General features: G+C 34.7%; 1 protein-coding gene and 2 non-coding genes across 6 annotated transcripts; all 3 read left to right on the top strand.

Moving 5' to 3' along the window:
* Positions 1-281: 281 nt before the first annotated feature.
* LOC112017748 (coatomer subunit beta'-2) lies at positions 282-17,198 on the top strand. Of its 4 annotated transcripts, none has more exons than XR_010624678.1 (26): positions 282-430; positions 680-700; positions 873-934; positions 1,128-1,182; positions 2,624-2,660; positions 2,793-3,118; positions 3,214-3,345; positions 3,443-3,591; positions 4,452-4,520; positions 4,881-5,031; positions 5,144-5,209; positions 10,450-10,638; positions 10,927-11,067; positions 11,182-11,256; positions 11,379-11,555; positions 11,661-11,752; positions 11,838-11,954; positions 12,599-12,713; positions 12,874-12,945; positions 13,923-14,119; positions 14,193-14,286; positions 14,500-14,606; positions 14,735-14,864; positions 15,192-15,427; positions 16,221-16,270; positions 16,825-17,198. XR_010624678.1 is itself a non-coding variant. In XM_065762706.1 (26 exons), the coding sequence occupies exons 1-25, from the start codon at positions 428-430 to the stop codon at positions 16,238-16,240; spliced, it is 2,757 nt and encodes a 918-aa protein (XP_065618778.1). In that variant the 5' UTR covers positions 286-427; the 3' UTR covers positions 16,241-16,270; positions 16,825-17,198. The 4 variants fall into 4 exon arrangements, 1 of the variants encoding a protein (XP_065618778.1); XR_010624679.1 differs by lacking the exons at positions 2,624-2,660; positions 2,793-3,118; positions 3,214-3,345; ... (2 more) ...; positions 4,881-5,031; positions 5,144-5,209 and adding exons at positions 6,825-6,861; positions 6,994-7,319; positions 7,415-7,546; ... (2 more) ...; positions 9,168-9,318; positions 9,435-9,500 and having other exon boundaries at positions 286-430; positions 15,192-15,392; XM_065762706.1 differs by lacking the exons at positions 2,624-2,660; positions 2,793-3,118; positions 3,214-3,345; ... (2 more) ...; positions 4,881-5,031; positions 5,144-5,209 and adding exons at positions 6,825-6,861; positions 6,994-7,319; positions 7,415-7,546; ... (2 more) ...; positions 9,168-9,318; positions 9,435-9,500 and having other exon boundaries at positions 286-430; positions 15,192-15,351.
* LOC111986949 (small nucleolar RNA snoR134) lies at positions 2,051-2,189 on the top strand. The gene has a single exon (XR_002880234.1). It is a non-coding gene; the product is annotated as a small nucleolar RNA snoR134 (small nucleolar RNA).
* LOC112017798 (small nucleolar RNA snoR134) lies at positions 6,099-6,207 on the top strand. Its single transcript, XR_002883518.1, has one exon. It is a non-coding gene; the product is annotated as a small nucleolar RNA snoR134 (small nucleolar RNA).
* Positions 17,199-18,773: the final 1,575 nt, after the last annotated feature.

The following is an 18,773-nucleotide window of genomic DNA, read 5'->3' as shown; positions in this document are numbered from 1 at the left end:
GTTAGGATTGAATTGAAGAGTGTAAAACCCGAGTTTTACACTATATCCATATAGAATCTAATCTTTTAGTAAATATACCGAAAAAGAAAAAATCTAAAATGTGCATAATACTATATAAATGTGTTTTTGTTAATCTACCAAGTAAAAAAAAAAATGTTATTATCTAAATAAATGCAGCCAGGGTCCAACCTTTTCATAGGCCATCCCGCACCAGAACACCCAACCCAGTGGTAGTTTCGTCAATCCCTGTCCCTAACTGAAAGACGTAATATTTACACACACACACACACGCAGCTCTCTCTCTGATACAAAAACCAAACCCCCCTTCTCTCTCTCTCTCTCTTCGATCTATATATTGTTTCTGGATTTCGATCTCTGATTTTCGTTATTCAAATCCAAGCGACTGAATTTTCTCTGACCTGCGAAAATGGTGAGCTTTTTTTCTCTATTCGATTCTCATTTCTCTCTAAAAACGCTTAGATCTGCCACAATTTCGCTTCGATTCGATGCTAATCTCTATTCAATTCAGTTAATTACATGGAATTCAAACACTTTTTGATTAATTAATCTTAATGCGAGCTTGTAATTACTTTAATCGGTTTAATTTTCCACGAGATCTGGTGTTTGCTCACTTACTGACTAGTTTTCTTGTTTGCTTTTGTTCATCGCGCTCTCACAGCCTCTCAGGCTCGAAATCAAGGTACCGTGAAATCAGATCTCAGATTTTTTTTTTTTTTTTTTTAATTTTGGTTTGTTCTTTGTTTGGCTGCCGAGAAATTATCTGAAAGATTTCTTAACATCCGAACAGTGTGCGGATGTGGTAATGTTTAAGTGCTTGTTGAATAACGGTGTTGTTTTCATCTTTGGATCAGAGAAAGCTCGCTCAAAGATCAGAGAGAGTGAAGTCCGTGGATCTGCATCCAACAGAGCCATGGTAAATCATGAGCTTGTTACTTCAATTCTTGTTATTCATATGGTTTTTATTTGAAAATATTGAGCAATGGTATACATGTGATTGCCATTGTGAAATTGTTTTCGAAAGTGCTTTTAGTTACAACTATATGTAATGCAAAAATTGCTAGGATTCTCATGTGCTGAAATCTGATGCACTTTCAATTTTATTGCAGGCTTCTAGCGAGTTTGTATTCGGGAACTGTTTGTATCTGGAACTATCAATCTCAGGTATGGGATTGTATTTACTGCTGTTATGAATGTTGGTTTTTTGTTGTTAATTGTAATAAGACAGTGAGATCTGTATCGAATTGTAAGTTGCACTGTTTTTCCTTTGTATGGCCTCTCTCTTGCTTCGTTTGTTGAAGTACTGTATGATCTTAGTAGTCGCGTATGATGTTTTCCCTTAACACGCACAAATTGGCACCCACAAACACAGGGCCATACAAGGATTGTACACCGCAAAATATAGTAATTAGAAAGAAGTATGATCTGCTCAGTTGACAAAATACTAAACCTATAAAAAAAACCACCTTTTTCTTCTATTTTGGTTTTACTTGATTTTTGTAATGTTCGTTTTTGATATGTTCACTCCTGTATACTCCCTGTGTACTTGGGTGTCTCTCTCTTTTTGATATCAATGAATCTTTTTTACTTATTAAAAAAAAAAAAAAATCTAAATCCTTTGTAATAAGACCCACCACATAGAAAGAAATCACATGGGAAAGAACCTTGTCCAAAATCTTGAAGCAGCACAACCCCCAAAAAAGATCTCATTTGTTTCCTGATTTCAAATAGATTGAAACAGCGTGAAACTATTTAAATGAGTCATGTTTATTCTCGGTTGAATTCCATGAAATAAGAACTTCTTTCATTGTGCCACGTTTAAATCGCTTACCTATGGAAAATGTTGCTTTTACAGTGAGAGAAAAAATGACAAGATTTCAATTAGTGATTTACTGTTCTAGGAATGTCACAGCACGTGATTTTTGTAGGGTGTATATTTTGTTTCTTAAGTTTATGAAAATTATGTTACGTAGTTCCAAAATAAGATCCTCTGGTAGTGTTCTTCTGGTATCAATTTTGTTCTCTTTTACTTCCGCACAATGCCTCCCAGGCTTCTCTTATAGTCTTGGTGATGATGAAAGCCCCAATGCTTGTGCTTAAACAGTGCCATTTAGTGTTATATTTCAGCTTTGGTCCTCTTTCAGATTTGTGCCAAATGGGTGTACACACACACACACACACACATCTGTGTGTGTGTGTGTCTTGAATATTTTTCTTCAACACATTTTTTCTGTCTTTAATAGAATAGTACTATGAAATAAGGCTATTCATTGAGGTCATAGAGGCATATACCAAAAGATATAGTTTTATCCACTTGATGATTTGGAACATTAGGAGTTAAACAAAGTAACAAAAACAAATACAACATGTGTGGCTCTGTACTTGCTAATAAAAAAGTTTTATGTATCTATATATAATGGAATTATATGAAATGAAAGTACTTGGTTTTTCCCTTCTTTATGGAAGTTCTTAAGCCTATTTCAAGCCTTTGGATTTTGAGATTATTATTATTATTACTATATATATATATATTTTGGTGTGTGTGTTCTTTGGAGGTCTTTATAAGTATTTACATCTAACTTAAATGTCCCTGTCAATATACCAGACTATGGCGAAGTCTTTTGAGGTGACAGAGTTACCAGGTATTTGATATACAGTTTTACTTTCTCTTTGCATATTCTCCTACTTGATGACATTGTGCAAAACATCTTTTCTCCTGCATCATACTTGCTATTAACATGGCTAGGGTGCTAAAGCTATGTCATTATCTGCAGTTAGGTCAGCCAAGTTTATAGCACGCAAGCAATGGGTTGTTGCTGGAGCTGATGACATGTTCATTCGTGTATACAATTACAACACAATGGATAAGGTAAAAGTATTTGAAGCACACACGGACTACATTAGGTGTGTGGCTGTACATCCTACCCTTCCGTATGTGCTATCATCATCTGATGATATGCTCATAAAGCTTTGGGATTGGGAGAAAGGTTGGGTGTGTACTCAGATTTTTGAGGGGCATTCCCATTATGTGATGCAAGTGACGTTTAATCCAAAAGATACCAACACATTTGCCAGTGCATCGCTTGACCGCACCATAAAGGTATGATGGGATTTGTCAATGAAACTTGTTTCTTTTAATTTCCCTCATTTTTTTATAATTATGCTGATTATGCACTGGTTTTGCATTCTTTCTAGATTTGGAATCTTGGCTCCCCCGATCCAAATTTTACATTGGATGCCCATCAGAAAGGTGTTAACTGTGTCGATTACTTTACTGGTGGTGATAAGCCATACCTAATTACTGGTTCTGATGATCACACTGCTAAGGTCTTTCTCCTGCCCCTTTTTTTTCGCCCCTAGAGATTTCTGATTGAATGTATGTATGATGATCTGGAGCCTTTATGGATAAACCCTATGAATACAGGTGTGGGACTATCAGACCAAAAGCTGTGTCCAGACTCTGGAAGGCCACACACACAATGTCTCTGCAGTATGTTTTCATCCAGAACTTCCAATAATAATTACTGGTTCTGAAGATGGGACTGTTCGTATATGGCATTCTACCACTTATAGGTATTTTTTTCCCTGTAAAAGTATGTCTAAAGTTTTATATGCCTCTGAGGTTGGCTTGGCGTGAGAGCCTCTTTTGTTGACTCTTTTCCTCCAGAGACTTTTTTCTTGGGTGGTAAATCAATAGGTTTTTTTTTGCATAATGGCTCCCTTCCTCATAATGATGTATGGTTTTGAATTGAAATTTGAAACTAGAGTTGATAAAGGCGTTCTTAGATAAGGTGTAGGAAACAACTGTTCAAGTATATTATTTTAGCATTTCATTTCTTTTGTGGCCTATATTGTCCTTACATATCCTTAGCAAATAGTATTCTTTTACAAAGAAGCCACAAGGTGCTGGGGCTTTTCGGATTGTTCATCCATTCCTGAGTTCCTTGTTTCTCTTAGACCAGTCATTTGATTTATTATTATTATTTTTTATTCCTTTGGGTTCATCATTGTGAACTCAAAGTTCATCCTATAAAAGAACAAAGAAGTCACAAGGAATTGTTAATGCTTTAAGGCAGTATACAGCTTCCACACAACTTGATATCTTGTTCATGTAAACATAAAATCTATCATTTTAGCCCTGGTAACATAGGGTAATTACGATGAACATCGTTTTAATTTTTAAAGTGACAGAGGTTGAATTGTACTATAAGAGATTCAAGTAATAGTCCAATGTTACTAGCATCCCTTGTGGTGCCTCATGATTGACACATTGTTGAAACTTATGAAGTAGAACCTGATTTGTGTTTTTTATCTTCTTCTTGCTCCCTTACTATTTATTTTTAGTTTTTGCTTATTTATAAAATGTGTTACAGAATTTTTAGTGTTGCTAACCCTTAACTTCTAGAATTTGAAATCATTTCATTTATTTGCAGGCTTGAGAACACATTGAATTATGGTCTTGAAAGAGTGTGGGCTATTGGATACATGAAAGGTTCACGCCGGTAAGTTTCTTGTTTAGTTTTTGTTTGTTTTTTTTTTTTTCATTTTAGGAATATCATTGTTGTTTATCTTGAAAGTTTGAAGTATTTTGGGGGATTTATATCCACTCTTAAATATTAGAAATATGTTTGAGGTACTTTAAATTTGTGACTTTTGCTTATTTGCTTAGAGGATTGTTTTTATTTTCCTGGCACTTCTCTTCTTGAGTTTCTTTCTTAAATCAAAATTCTTTGTATGAGGTCAAATGTATGGATAACTTTTCCCATAAAGTTGTTCTATATTTTCTAAAATTATTTCTGTTATGTGTTCATTTTGTTGTGATTTTTCTTTCAAAAATACTAAACTATAGTGTCTCTGTCTAGGGTTGTGATTGGTTATGATGAAGGAACCATCATGGTGAAACTTGGTAGAGAAGAACCTGTAGCTAGTATGGACAACAGCGGAAAAATCATTTGGGCTAAGCATAATGAAATTCAAACTGTGAACATTAAGAGTGTGGTTGCAGATTTGGAGGTTTGAACTCAGACCCTAAGTTTGCTACATGACATGAACTCAATGAAATGTTGCCCCCCGCTTTTTCCTCTTTTGGTGATGTCATAACTTCTCTGTTTACTTTACTTGTTAGGTTCCTGATGGAGAAAGATTGCCTTTGGCAGTTAAGGAGTTGGGAACATGTGATCTTTACCCACAGGTGATGCGGTGTCCTTCTGGTCTAATTTAATTTTAAAGTGCCTTCTTTGTTACTTGTGTATTTTTCATTTCTTCTGCTTCCCACCATCTAATCCTTAAATGTTACCAAGAAATATGTCTTCTTGTAAGTTTACATGCATGGTAATTATGGTATTCTATCTGACTGAATAATCTTCCTTTATGATTATGACGAGCTATTTTGTGTTTGTATTTTAGTTGTTTCTGCAGAAGTGAGAGTCTAGTTAAGATTTACCAATTGAGTATTATTTCTAATTTTTTAGGAACAAAAAGAATATGTGAAATTCACAAATTTTTTTGTTTTCGAGAAATTGTTCAGTATAAGCCGGGTTAAATTTATGGTAGATTATTTGCTTGTCTGCACTTTTAGGTCTCATACTCTTTTTTTTTTTTTTTTTTTTTGTTCTTGCGCTGCTTTAATTCATAGTTATAAAAAAAAAAAAAAAAATCTAAATCCTTTGTAATAAGACCCACCACATTGAAAGAAATCACGTGGGAAATAACTTTGTCCAAAATCTTGAAGCAGCACAACCCCCAAAAAAGATCTCATTTGTTTCCTGATTTCAAATAGATTGTAACAGCGTGAAACTATTTAAATGAGTCATGTTTATTCTCGGTCGAATTCCATGAAATAAGAACTTCTTTCATTGTGCCAAGTATAAATCACTTACCTATGGAAAATGTTGCTTTTACAGTGAGGGATAAAATGACAAGATTTCAATTAGTGATTTACTGTTCTAGGAATGTCACAGCACGTGATTTCTGTGGGGTTTATATTTTGTTTCTTAAGTTTATGAAAATTATGTTACGTAGTTCCAAAATAAGATCCTCTGGTAGTGTTCTTCTGGTATCAATTTTGTTCTCTTTTACTTCCGCACAATGCCTCCCAGGCTTCTCTTTTAGTCTTGGTGATGATGAAAGCCCCAGTGCTTGTGCTTAAACAGTGCCATTTAGTGTTGTAGTTCAGCTTTGGTCCTCTTTCAGATTCACACACACGCACACACACACACACACACACATCTGTGTGTGTGGGCTTCTCTTTTAGTCTTGGTGATGATGAAAGCCCCAATGCTTGTGCTTAAACAGTGCCATTTAGTGTTGTAGTTCAGCTTTGGTCCTCTTTCAGATTCACACACACACACACACACATCTGTGTGTGTGTGTGTGTGTTTTGAATATTTTTCTTCAACACATTTTTTCTGTCTTTAATAGAATAGTACTATGAAATAAAATAAGGCTATTCATTTGAGGTCATAGAGGCATATACCAAAAGATATATAATATGTTTTATCCACTTGATGATTTTGAACATCAGGAGTTAAACAAAGTAACAAAAACAAATACAACATGTGTGGCTCTGTACTTGCTAATAAAAAATTTTTATGTATCTATATATAATGGAGTTATATGAAATGAAAGTAACTGGTTTTTCCCTTCTTTATGGAAGTTTTTAAGCCTATTTCAAGCCTTTGGATTTTGAGATTATTATTATTATTATTATTACTCTATATATATATATATATATTTTGGTGTGTGTGTTCTTTGGAGGTCTTTATAAGTATTCACATCTAACTTAAATGTTCCTGTCAATATACCAGACTATGGCGAAATCTTTTGAGGTGACAGAGTTACCAGGTATTTGATATACAGTTTTACTTTCTCTTTGCATATTCTCCTACTTGATGACATTGCGCAAAACATCTTTTCTCCTGCATCATTCTTGCTATTCACATGGCTAGGGTGCTAAAGCTATGTCATTATCTGCAGTTAGGTCAGCCAAGTTTATAGCACGCAAGCAATGGGTTGTTGCTGGAGCTGATGACATGTTCATTCGTGTATACAATTACAACACAATGGATAAGGTAAAAGTATTTGAAGCACACACGGACTACATTAGGTGTGTGGCTGTACATCCTACCCTTCCGTATGTGCTATCTTCATCTGATGATATGCTCATAAAGCTTTGGGATTGGGAGAAAGGTTGGGTGTGTACTCAGATTTTTGAGGGGCATTCCCATTATGTGATGCAAGTGACGTTTAATCCAAAAGATACCAACACATTTGCCAGTGCATCGCTTGACCGCACCATAAAGGTATGATGGGATTTGTCAATGAAACTTGTTTCTTTTAATTTCCCTCATTTTTTTATAATTATGCTGATTATGCACTGGTTTTGCATTCTTTCTAGATTTGGAATCTTGGCTCCCCCGATCCAAATTTTACATTGGATGCCCATCAGAAAGGTGTTAACTGTGTCGATTACTTTACTGGTGGTGATAAGCCATACCTAATTACTGGTTCTGATGATCACACTGCTAAGGTCTTTCTCCTGCCCCTTTTTTTTCGCCCCTAGAGATTTCTGATTGAATGTATGTATGATGATCTGGAGCCTTTATGGATAAACCCTATGAATACAGGTGTGGGACTATCAGACCAAAAGCTGTGTCCAGACTCTGGAAGGCCACACACACAATGTCTCTGCAGTATGTTTTCATCCAGAACTTCCAATAATAATTACTGGTTCTGAAGATGGGACTGTTCGTATATGGCATTCTACCACTTATAGGTATTTTTTTCCCTGTAAAAGTATGTCTAAAGTTTTATATGCCTCTGAGGTTGGCTTGGCGTGAGAGCCTCTTTTGTTGACTCTTTTCCTCCAGAGACTTTTTTCTTGGGTGGTAAATCAATAGGTTTTTTTTTTGCATAATGGCTCCCTTCCTCATAATGATGTATGGTTTTGAATTGAAATTTGAGACTAGAGTTGATAAAGGCGTTCTTAGATAAGGTATAGGAAACAACTGTTCAAGTATATTATTTTAGCATTTCATTTCTTTTGTGGCCTATATTGTCCTTACATATCCTTAGCAAATAGTATTTTTTCACAAAGAAGCCACAAGGTGCTGGGGCTTTTCGGATTGTTCATCCATTCTTGAGTTCCTTGTTTCTCTTAGACCAGTCATTTGATTTATTATTATTATTTTTTATTCCTTTGGGTTCATCATTGTGAACTCAAAGTTCATCCTATAAAAAAACAAAGAAGTCACAAGAAATTGTTAATGCTTTGAGGCAAAATACAGCTTCCACACAACTTGATATCTTGTTCATGTAAACATAAAATCTATCATTTTAGTCCTGGTAACATAGGGTAATTACGATGAACATCGTTTTAATTTTTAAAGTGACAGAGGTTGAATTGTACTATAAGAGATTCAAGTAATAGTCCAATGTTACTAGCATCCCTTGTGCTGCCTCATGATTGACACATTGTTGAAACTTAGGAAGTAGAACCTGGTTTGTGTTTTTTATCTTCTTCTTGCTCCCTTACTATTTATTTTTAGTTTTTGCTTATTTATAAAATGTGTTACAGAATTTTTAGTGTTGCTAACCCTTAACTTCTAGAATTTGAAATCATTTCATTTATTTGCAGGCTTGAGAACACATTGAATTATGGTCTTGAAAGAGTGTGGGCTATTGGATACATGAAAGGTTCACGCCGGTAAGTTTCTTTTTTAGTTTTTGTTTGCTTTTTTTTTTTTTTTTTTTTTTTTTTTTTTTTTTTTTTGTTTTTTTTTTTTTTTTTTTTTTTTTTTTTTTTTTTTTTTTTTTTTTTTTTTTTTTTTTCGTTTTAGGTATATCATTGTTGTTTATCTTGAAAGTTTGAAGTATTTTGGGGGATTTATATCCACTCTTAAATATTAGAAATATGTTTGAGGTACTTTAAATTTGTGACTTTTGCTTATTTGCTTAGAGGATTGTTTTTATTTTCCTGGCACTTCTCTTCTTGAGTTTCTTTCTTAAATCAAAATTCTTTGTATGAGGTCAAATGTATGGATAACTGTTCCCATAAAGTTGTTCTATAGTTTCCAAAATTGTTTCTGTTATGTGTTCATTTTGTTGTGATTTTTCTTTCAAAAATACTAAACTATAGTGTCTCTGTCTAGGGTTGTGATTGGTTATGATGAAGGAACCATCATGGTGAAACTTGGTAGAGAAGAACCTGTAGCTAGTATGGACAACAGCGGAAAAATCATTTGGGCTAAGCATAATGAAATTCAAACTGTGAACATTAAGAGTGTGCTTGCAGATTTGGAGGTTTGAACTCAGACCCTAAGTTTGCTACATGACATGAACTCTATGTATGAAATGTTGCCCCCCGCTTTTTCCTCTTTTGGTGATGTCATAACTTCTCTGTTTACTTTACTTGTTAGGTTGCTGATGGAGAGAGATTGCCTTTGGCAGTTAAGGAGTTGGGAACATGTGATCTTTACCCACAGGTGATGCGGTGTCCTTCTGGTCTAATTGAATTTTAAAGTGCCTTCTTTGTTACTTGTGTATTTTTCATTTCTTCTGCTTCCCACAATCTAATCCTTAAATGTTACCAAGAAATATGTCTTCTTGTAAGTTTACATGCATGGTAATTATGGTATTCTATCTGACTGAATAACCTTCCTTTATGATTATGACGAGCTATTTTGTGTTTGTGTTTTAGTTGTCTCTGCAGAAGTGAGAGTCTAGTTAAGGTTTACCAATTGAGTATTATTTCTAATTTTTTAGGAATAAAAAGAATATGTGAAATTCACAAATTTGTTTGTTTTCGAGAAGTTGTTCAGTATAAGCCGGGTTAAATTTATGGTAGATTATTTGCTTGTCTGCACTTTTAGGTCTCATACTCTTTTTTCTTTTTCTTTTTGGTTCTTGCGCTGCTTTAATTCATAGTTGTTTCTTCTGTAGTCTATAGGTTTTGATAAACCATATTTTATTTTGTTTATTTCTCTGCGTATCAGAAATATTTTTCTGTTATGCAGTTCTCCATATAAAATGTAATTATCCATAGCAAGTCCTTTTTTTCATAGAAGTGAGTGTTAATTATTAAAGTAGTGATTAGTGTCGTGGAAGTTTACTGTCTAAGCTGATTTTAGCTGTTCAATTTCTGTGACTGAACAAAAGTGCTGCTTGTCTTAAGAATGTGTTTTAGGAGAGGAAAAAAAATGGTTTTCTTATTACCAAAATAGATGACATTTACTTTAGTGAAGAAGGAAAACTGTGGAGTCCAAGGAAATGATGCAAAAAATTTGGTTCTATGACCTAATATGGTTCATGGGTAGGCTTCATTTGCAAATGAAAGTATGCCCGCTAGATATGTTGATTAATCTCTTATAAAATGTTTTCATGTGTCTATTTGCATGTGTTATTGACTTTGTTGGGCACTATTTTTGTTTCCAGAGCTTAAAGCACAATCCCAATGGGAGGTTTGTTGTTGTTTGTGGAGATGGTGAATACATTATATATACTGCTTTGGCATGGAGGAATAGATCATTCGGTTCGGCTTTGGAATTTGCTTGGTCAACAGAAGGAGAATATGCTGTTAGAGAAAGCACATCAAAGATAAAGATTTTCAGTAAAACTTTCCAGGTTTGTTATGTGTCAATTGAGATGCTGGAAACAAGTAATTACTTGTCACTTATGTTGGAAAGGTGGTTATAACTTTCATTTCCTAATTTTAAAAAAAAAAAAAAAAGTATCATTTCCTCTAAAACAAGTGATGATGCTTGACCATTTTTAATGGTGGATACAAATTACTGAATATCAAAGATGATCTCTTACCTTCATATTTTTGGTTACTGTATATTTTTTATTAGATCCTGTATATGCCAATGAGCTTTAGCTCAAATTGCACTTCCTCTTCCTTGCATATATCAGGAAAAGAGAAGCGTGCGTCCAACCTTTTCAGCTGAGCACATATATGGGGGAGCTTTATTGGCAATGTGCTCAAATGATTTTATTTGTTTTTATGATTGGGCTGAATGCAGGATGATTCGGCGAATTGACGTTAATGTGAAAGTAAGCAATATCATAACTACAATATCTCTATCAGTTGCCCTTTTTTATTTCTTTCCCTCGGCTATACTGTCTCGTATGTTACCTATGTTTCACACCTTCATTTAACCGTCTCAGAACCTCCATTGGGCTGACAGTGGAGATCTAGTGGCAATTGCCAGTGATTCCTCATTCTACATCCTGAAATACAATGTAAGTATCTTTCTAACCATAATGTTCCATTTAGGAAAAAAAAATTCTGTAGGATACTTGCTACTTTCTTTTTCCAGAAGATGTGCCCAAGTAAAACCTGATTTTCATCTTCAATGTTGCAGCGTGATGTAGTTTCTTCTTATTTGGATAGTGGAAGACCTGTAGATGAACAAGGTGTTGAAGATGCCTTTGAGCTTCTCCATGAAGTGAATGAACGTGTCAGAACTGGTATATGGGTTGGGGATTGTTTCATTTACAACAATTCCTCCTGGAGGCTTAATTACTGTGTTGGTGGTGAGGTATATATGGTCCATCCTTGGTTTGATATATATATATATATATATCCAGATATTGTCCATCATTGATGTGGTAGGGCTATCCTGATAAATTACTCCATTTTTTAGGTAACCACAATGTTTCATTTGGATCGGCCTATGTATTTGTTGGGCTATCTTGCTAGTCAAAGTAGGGTTTATCTAATTGACAAAGAATTCAAGTAAGTAAAGTTTTGGTTTTGTCCATGGAAGTCAAATAGGCTGCTGGCTTCATTGTCTTAACTTGTTCTTTATCTGGTCTTGCAGTGTTATGGGGTACACATTACTTGTTAGCTTGATTGAGTACAAGACTCTTGTGATGCGTGGGGATCTGGAAAGGGCCAGTGAAGTCTTGCCTTCAATTCCTAAAGAGCACCATAATAGGTGTGTCAACATTTGAACATTTGCAAAATGATGGCAAATGACGATTTCTTTTATTCTTAAAAGAATATGTTTTGTATGTTTACGATCGCTGTTGGGGCACATCTATGTTTCATTTGATAGGCCAAAGGCTAGTATAGTGAAAACTTGTTAAACTGTTCCAAAATGGTTTGTGAGATTTATGTAGCTTTCTATTTATTACTCCTCTCTCTCTGTGTGTCAACGCACACATGCCCTATCTAAACCAAAGGCCTTTTCATAATGTCTTCATGGTTTTTGGTTTCACAAATTCAAATTTCTATATGATGCTGGAAATGGGAACAATATGTTTGGCAGATCCTTGAAACTTTTGGCACTACACAGATCTGCTATTTGGTTCTTGACAATACTTTTCTGGTTCAATCTTAATAAAGTCTTATATGTATACATTTTGGACTTGAATGTCATGTGCATTATAATAAAACTTTTTTTTAATACTCAAATAATCTTATTGTAAGAGCGCCAAGGGGTGATCTCTTGCTCTCTAGTCAGATTTGTGTACTTCTAAACTTTATTAGAGAATTTAATAATATCTATTATGTATACATGAATGTTTGGAAACTAAAATGTGTCTTATATTCAAATGATTGATTTGCTTTCATTGATAGTGTGGCTCGTTTCTTGGAATCACGTGGAATGATAGAGGATGCTCTTGAAGTAGCTACAGACCCTGATTACAGATTTGAGCTAGCCATACAACTTGGTAGATTAGAGGTTGCAAAGGTAGGTCCAATTTGTTTATGTCATGGGATATGAGTCGCCTTGAGAACATTCTTCTACTTGCGCATGTGAACATTTTCTAATTTCCTTTTGAAGAATGCTGATGTCCTTTTAGATTTACTATATTTGTCCCAAGCAATATTCATATACCTTTTATTTGCAGGGTATTGCGTCAGAAGTGCAGAGTGAGTCTAAATGGAAGCAGTTGGGAGAATTAGCAATGTCCAGTGGAAAGGTGCTGATCTATAGATTAATCTTCTGTTGTCTGATCAAGATATCACCACATTTCAAAATTTCATCTCAGTGTTTTCCCCACATTCCAGATCTGATGATTGGATATTGAATTGGAAATTTTGAACACAAAATCCCCCCCCCCCCCTCCCCCCTCTTAAATGACTGAATAGCAACTTATCTTGTTTTACTATAACTATGGTGAATTCAGATGGTAATCTTGGGTTGAAAAAAAAATCCTTATTCAAACCTGACAATTGTTCATCTGCTCTTACCATCTCTCTTGTTAGATGCTTTCTAGGAAGAACAAAGACTTAATTTTTGCTCAAATACTGGTATCCAATAAGTATCCGCATGCATGTCCCTGCTTTTAAAAAAAATTATTTTTAAAGGTGCCGAAATGTCCTGGATACAGCTGTGATATGGCCCAGATACGGTTGTAACCCAACCCCCCCATAATGAGAGATTGCCCAAATTTATGAGGATTTTATTTGTATTTTTTATATATTGGTTTCAATGTTGAACACATATCTAGTCATCTTTTATTTACTCTTTAGATCTTGGGTTATATTTTAAAATCATTTAATGGACACGGATTCATTTTATTATCCATATATTACTCTTAAATTGTTACATGCTTACAGTATATGAAAAACAAATAATTAGAACAGTATATAAAAATTATAAATACAAATATATTTAATAACGAATTAATACCATATCTCTGTTGTATCGTATCCTAGCTCTTCAAGTATTGCCGTGTCACTATATAATGTATCGTTTTGTACCCCTACCCAAAAACATATTGTGCTTCTTAGGATGCTTTGCACTTAGTTTTTCTGATCTGGATTTTGGATTCTTTCTTCTTGTTGGGTATGTTGTTTTCCTGAGCCACGCTTTTCCAGAAACTTGTATTATTAAAAGGTTAATTTATTAAAATATTAAACATACTGACATTCCTCTCTTATTTGAGTATTGCAGTTAGATATGGCCGAGGAATGTTTAAAGCGTGCAATGGACTTGAGTGGGTTGTTACTGCTCTATTCTTCTTTAGGTGATGCTGAGGGGATATCACAACTTGCATCACTTGCTAAAGAGCAGGGGAAGAACAATGTTGCATTCCTTTGCTTATTCATGTTGGGTAAATTGGAAGAGTGCCTTGAGCTTTTGTTGGAAAGGTAATTATTTTTAATTTTTCTATTTTAAACACGAAACGCGACAGCACAAATTGATACAATTTTTTTCAATCAGCAACCGGATACCTGAAGCGGCCTTGATGGCACGATCTTATCTTCCAAGCAAGGTCTCAGAGATAGTTGCAATTTGGAGAAAAGACCTCAATAAGGTAACTGATTTTCCCCTGTTTGTTGTGCTGAGTTCAGATCTTAAAATAGCTTGACTAACCAATATCAATTACCATACTTGTAGAATAGATACATGGTGGACTCTGTTGTAATGCCTAAAGCTATGCATAATTATGTACATACATCTATATATGCATACTTGTATGATCGTGTAGATTGTTTAAAAAAGTTTGATGCTATCTGACTATCTGTAGGTTAATCCAAAAGCTGCTGAATCTTTAGCTGATCCCGAGGAGTATCCTAATTTGTTCGAAGATTGGCAAGTCGCTCTTTCTGTTGAATCCAAAGTCACAGAGTCAAGGTACTAAAGCATTCTGATATTTACCTGCTTTTTGTTGGATAATATTTCCCGTGAGCTTATTATTGCTTTTCTCTATGCATGCTATCTGAAGAGACAGCATTAACTCATTTCTTTTAATTGCATTGTAGGGGTGTTTATCCTCCTGCAGAAGAATATATAAACCATGCTGACAGATCACATCTTACACTTGTGGAGGCTTTCAGAAACATGCAAGTGGATGATGAGGAACCCCTTGAAAATGGAGATGCAGATCATGAGGTATACTCTGCCTATGGATTTCATATTGCTTAACTTGGAAATTAGTGTCTTTGGTTTTCTCTTAACACAAATAAAACCGTACTAACTTTTTTTAAATGCTCAACATGTTAATCTTGGCCTACTTTAAGAGAGAGGATTTTTATACAGTAGAAGGCTTTGTTGTTTGACTTATTTCATATTCTAGATATATTTGTATCAATTAGAACTTTGGTTCTTCTCTTGAACTTGTGAACTTATGATGAAATTCTGTTTGTTGGTTCTCTGAATATTCTATGGAGCTTGTTTTTAGTATACTCTAATAATGTTCTAATTGGTTACTTGGGACAGAATGGAGAAGAACAGAATGCAGAGGAGCTGAATGCAGAGGAACTGAATGCAGAGGAACAAAATGGAGAAGAAGAGAGCCAAGAGGAGGCTGTCGTAGTGGATGCAGATTCAACAGATGGTGCAGTACTCGTTAATGGTAACGAGGCTGAACAAGAGTGGGGTACGAATAATGAAGGAACCCCGTCTGCCTAAAAGCAATTGGTTGGGCCAGTGTGAAAATCCAAATTTTGTCTCTGGTGATTAATTGATTCTAAAATGCCATTTCTAACTCCCATTTACACCACTTGCGCTTTTTTTTTCACTACTAGATCTACTAGCATTAACCCCTACCACTACCACTACCACTTATTGAAATTATCTATTTTTTTGGTATATATGTGTTACTTTTGTCTGTGCTATTGTTGGTAATGCTAGTATGCTTTATGTATGGGAACTATATTATGAGCATTAGTGTGTATTATTTAGTATGGTATTACATAGCAAATGTCCAAGTCAGGTCTCCACTGGTTGTCATAACATTAATGTGTGTAATTTTTTCCATTTGGCCTCTTGTAGAGCACTTTTAACTTTTGTAGCTTGTATGGTAGGCGTGTAGGCTAGTTGCTTCTCGATGTCAAATAGGCAAAACTGATTTCCGTGATATTGCCTTGTTGGTATGAAATTGACATCACATTGGCCTAATGGATTTCTGACTATTTCTGTCTTTAACTTTTTCTTTTACAAACTTAGTGCTACTGCTTGGTGATGCTTTCATTTTAGATGTATGGGCATGCAATTAAAGATTAATTTTTTGTCTCCTTTATTCATTGTGTTTATGTATGTATGTATGCATATAAATAAATTTGTCTACTTTAATGGTACAATCTAGGAACTCTGCTTTTCTACTTATTAAAAAAAAAAAAAAGTGTGTACCTAGGAACTTGATTTACATTTTTCAGCCGTTGTCATATTTAATTTGGTAGATTTATTTTTTGACTGAAAATTTGGGTAGACTAATGATTGGTTCTTACAACCTTTTTTTGTTGACAGTGCTTACGCCACATCAGTAGGTTCCAGCTGTATGGATCTCTTATATAAAGGTGAGACAAGAAAAAATTAAAAAAAAAAAAAAGGGGGGGAGGGGGGGAATCTCAGATGTAGGAATAAGTTCTAGCTAGTCGTGCATGTGCCTGTACATGAACCAGAAAAAGGGCCAAAAAAAAAAAAAGAATAATGTAAACAACAGAATAATGATTTATTTAGAAACATTAATATGTCTTTGCATGTAACACTGAACCTGACAGCCGTCAATGTAGTTTTTGAGATGACATTGGCTTCAGAGTGAACCTTCATTCTTGAATTGGGATGAAATAATTTCTTTTGAGTGCATTTGGAGACACATTAATGGATTAGTCTTTCATGTGATTTACAAGCTTTTGGAAGTATTGCAATATAATTGTCATTGATTAAAAAAAAGAGGAAAAAGTACTGCAATAATGGTGTTTCTTAGTGATATCTTTTCATGTGTTCTACAAACTTTTAGAGACATTGAAATGATGTTGCTGTTATTACATTATTTTCTTCCTTTGCTAGATTTATCAAATATTATTTCAAAAGGTAGTTTCTCTTCTAATTTTTTTCTTTAAAATACCAGGTTTCCTGGAGAAGGCTATCAAGACATGAATTAGAACTTGTTTCTTTACCGGACGGTGTGGCATGGTAGTGCATTGAATTTTGTCATTGGGCACATAGTATAAAATGTTTCTTAGCTTCAGTTAATCGTTTTTTTACTCTCTTTTTTAGCATATTCTGAGGTCTTACCCTCAAAATTTTTTGTGCCATTGTGAATGTAGAAAGAACTGAAGTAATGATTATTACTGAGATTTTTTTTTTTTCTTTTCATTGTTCAAATTCTAGATGTTTTGGGTTCCCTTGTTTGTTGTGGGAATTCTCTTATTATATACTCATGTGAACTGGAAACATGCGGTACAGAAAAATAATTTCTTATATTATATGGGAGCTTTTATTAAGTGGTGGATGTTCAACTTCCAATATCTTCTTGTTTCTTGTTGTAGAGGGTTTGCACTTTTTGCTTTCAATAATTTTACTATCTTGCGTTTTGGGAGATTGCGATTGGGCCCAGTTATTTTGTTTGTGTGTAAGCTTGTACGATGTACGTATGATGAGTCCTCGTCTGCGTGAAAGGACTAATAATAATTTTGAACAGTGTACTGAAATTTATAGTTGTGGGAGGATATTAGGCCATCAAATCATTTATCAGTCTCTAAAATTAGAGGTCATAAAATTCAGACTAAAACAATTAAAGCATAAAAGCCAAGGGAATTCTTTAATTGTCAGCTCTGAGGTGAAAAAAAATTGCTGACCATAATTCGGGAATAGGTTAGAGAATTTCAAAGAATATTTTGATTAGAAAAACAGATAACAAAAACAAGACAAAAAGGTTTCCTTATATTTTTTACAGCCCAGTGATTTGGTAATTAAATTGTTTTTTGGTTTGGGTCCAATGATGGAAACTCTATATCAAGTTCTTTCTGTTTTGAACAAGAACAGGTAGTAGCACCTAGCCAAAGCGCCACTTCGTGTTCTCACATCAAATCAAACCATTTCTAACCATTAGCACAAACATTTCTGCAGAAATATTCACAAGGCACTCTTCTACAATTACGAAGACGCAGAACACTTAAATATTCACATTGAGAATGGCATATGCCATATGTAGGAAAAATTAGCATAAAGCCAAAACTCCCCACACATCCAAACTTGTAAAAACAACTATTGCAAAAATTTGCAATAGTGCTAAATGCAATTCTAAAGGTAAAATTGCACTGTAGCTCAATTCTAAAAAAAAAAAAAAAAAAAAAAAACAAACTAATATTTTATTCACTTACTTTATCAATTCCTCTCTCTCTCTCCACCGGGTTTTTGGGTTTTGTTTTTATTTGAGTTTGGGATATATTATTTTATTGTGTATAAATATTATTTTAATGTTTGTATTGTAAAATAAAAGTTGGAATCCTGAGAGTATTTAAAATTGTATGTATAATTGATAAAGTAGTTTTTTGGAATGGAAAAATAGGATGATAGAATTTTGGAATGTGATGCTCAAGGATCATTTTTCCAAGAGATCTATAAAAGCTTAAATCAATATTTAGCATCAAGCCTCAAAGTACTCAAAGTGGTCTACTAAACTTGTAAAATTGTAAATTTTTTTGGCATTGTGCTCATATCATTCTTTATACACTTCTTTCTCTCTCCTTTGTCTTTGTCTTTGTCTTTCTTGGTCTAGACTCTCGGTCCATTTCTCCTCTCTTCTTCTCCCTTATATGGCTGCACAGAATCGCTTCTAGATCTTGGCTGTGGGTTAGTCAGACGGGGAGAGAGTGGTGGGTTGTGGGTTTGGGTCGGGTGGGTTGAGGCATAGTGATTTTGGGTTTGGGAGGTGGATCTGAGGCATGGTGGTTGTGGTGTGGGTCGTGTGGGTGGGGCTGGTGGGTGGGGCGTGGGGAGTCATGGTGGTTGTGGGTTGGGTTGTGGTGGTCTGAGGCATGGTGGTTGTGGGTGTAGGTCATGGTGGGGGTGGGA

The sequence above is a fragment of the Quercus suber genome, unplaced genomic scaffold (genome assembly GCF_002906115.3).
Source record: "Quercus suber isolate HL8 unplaced genomic scaffold, Cork oak 2.0 scaffold_470, whole genome shotgun sequence".
In the NCBI taxonomy this organism is placed as follows: Eukaryota; Viridiplantae; Streptophyta; class Magnoliopsida; order Fagales; family Fagaceae; genus Quercus; species Quercus suber.
The sequence above is the reverse complement of the archived record's forward strand: the minus strand, read 5'-3'. Positions and strand labels throughout refer to the sequence as shown.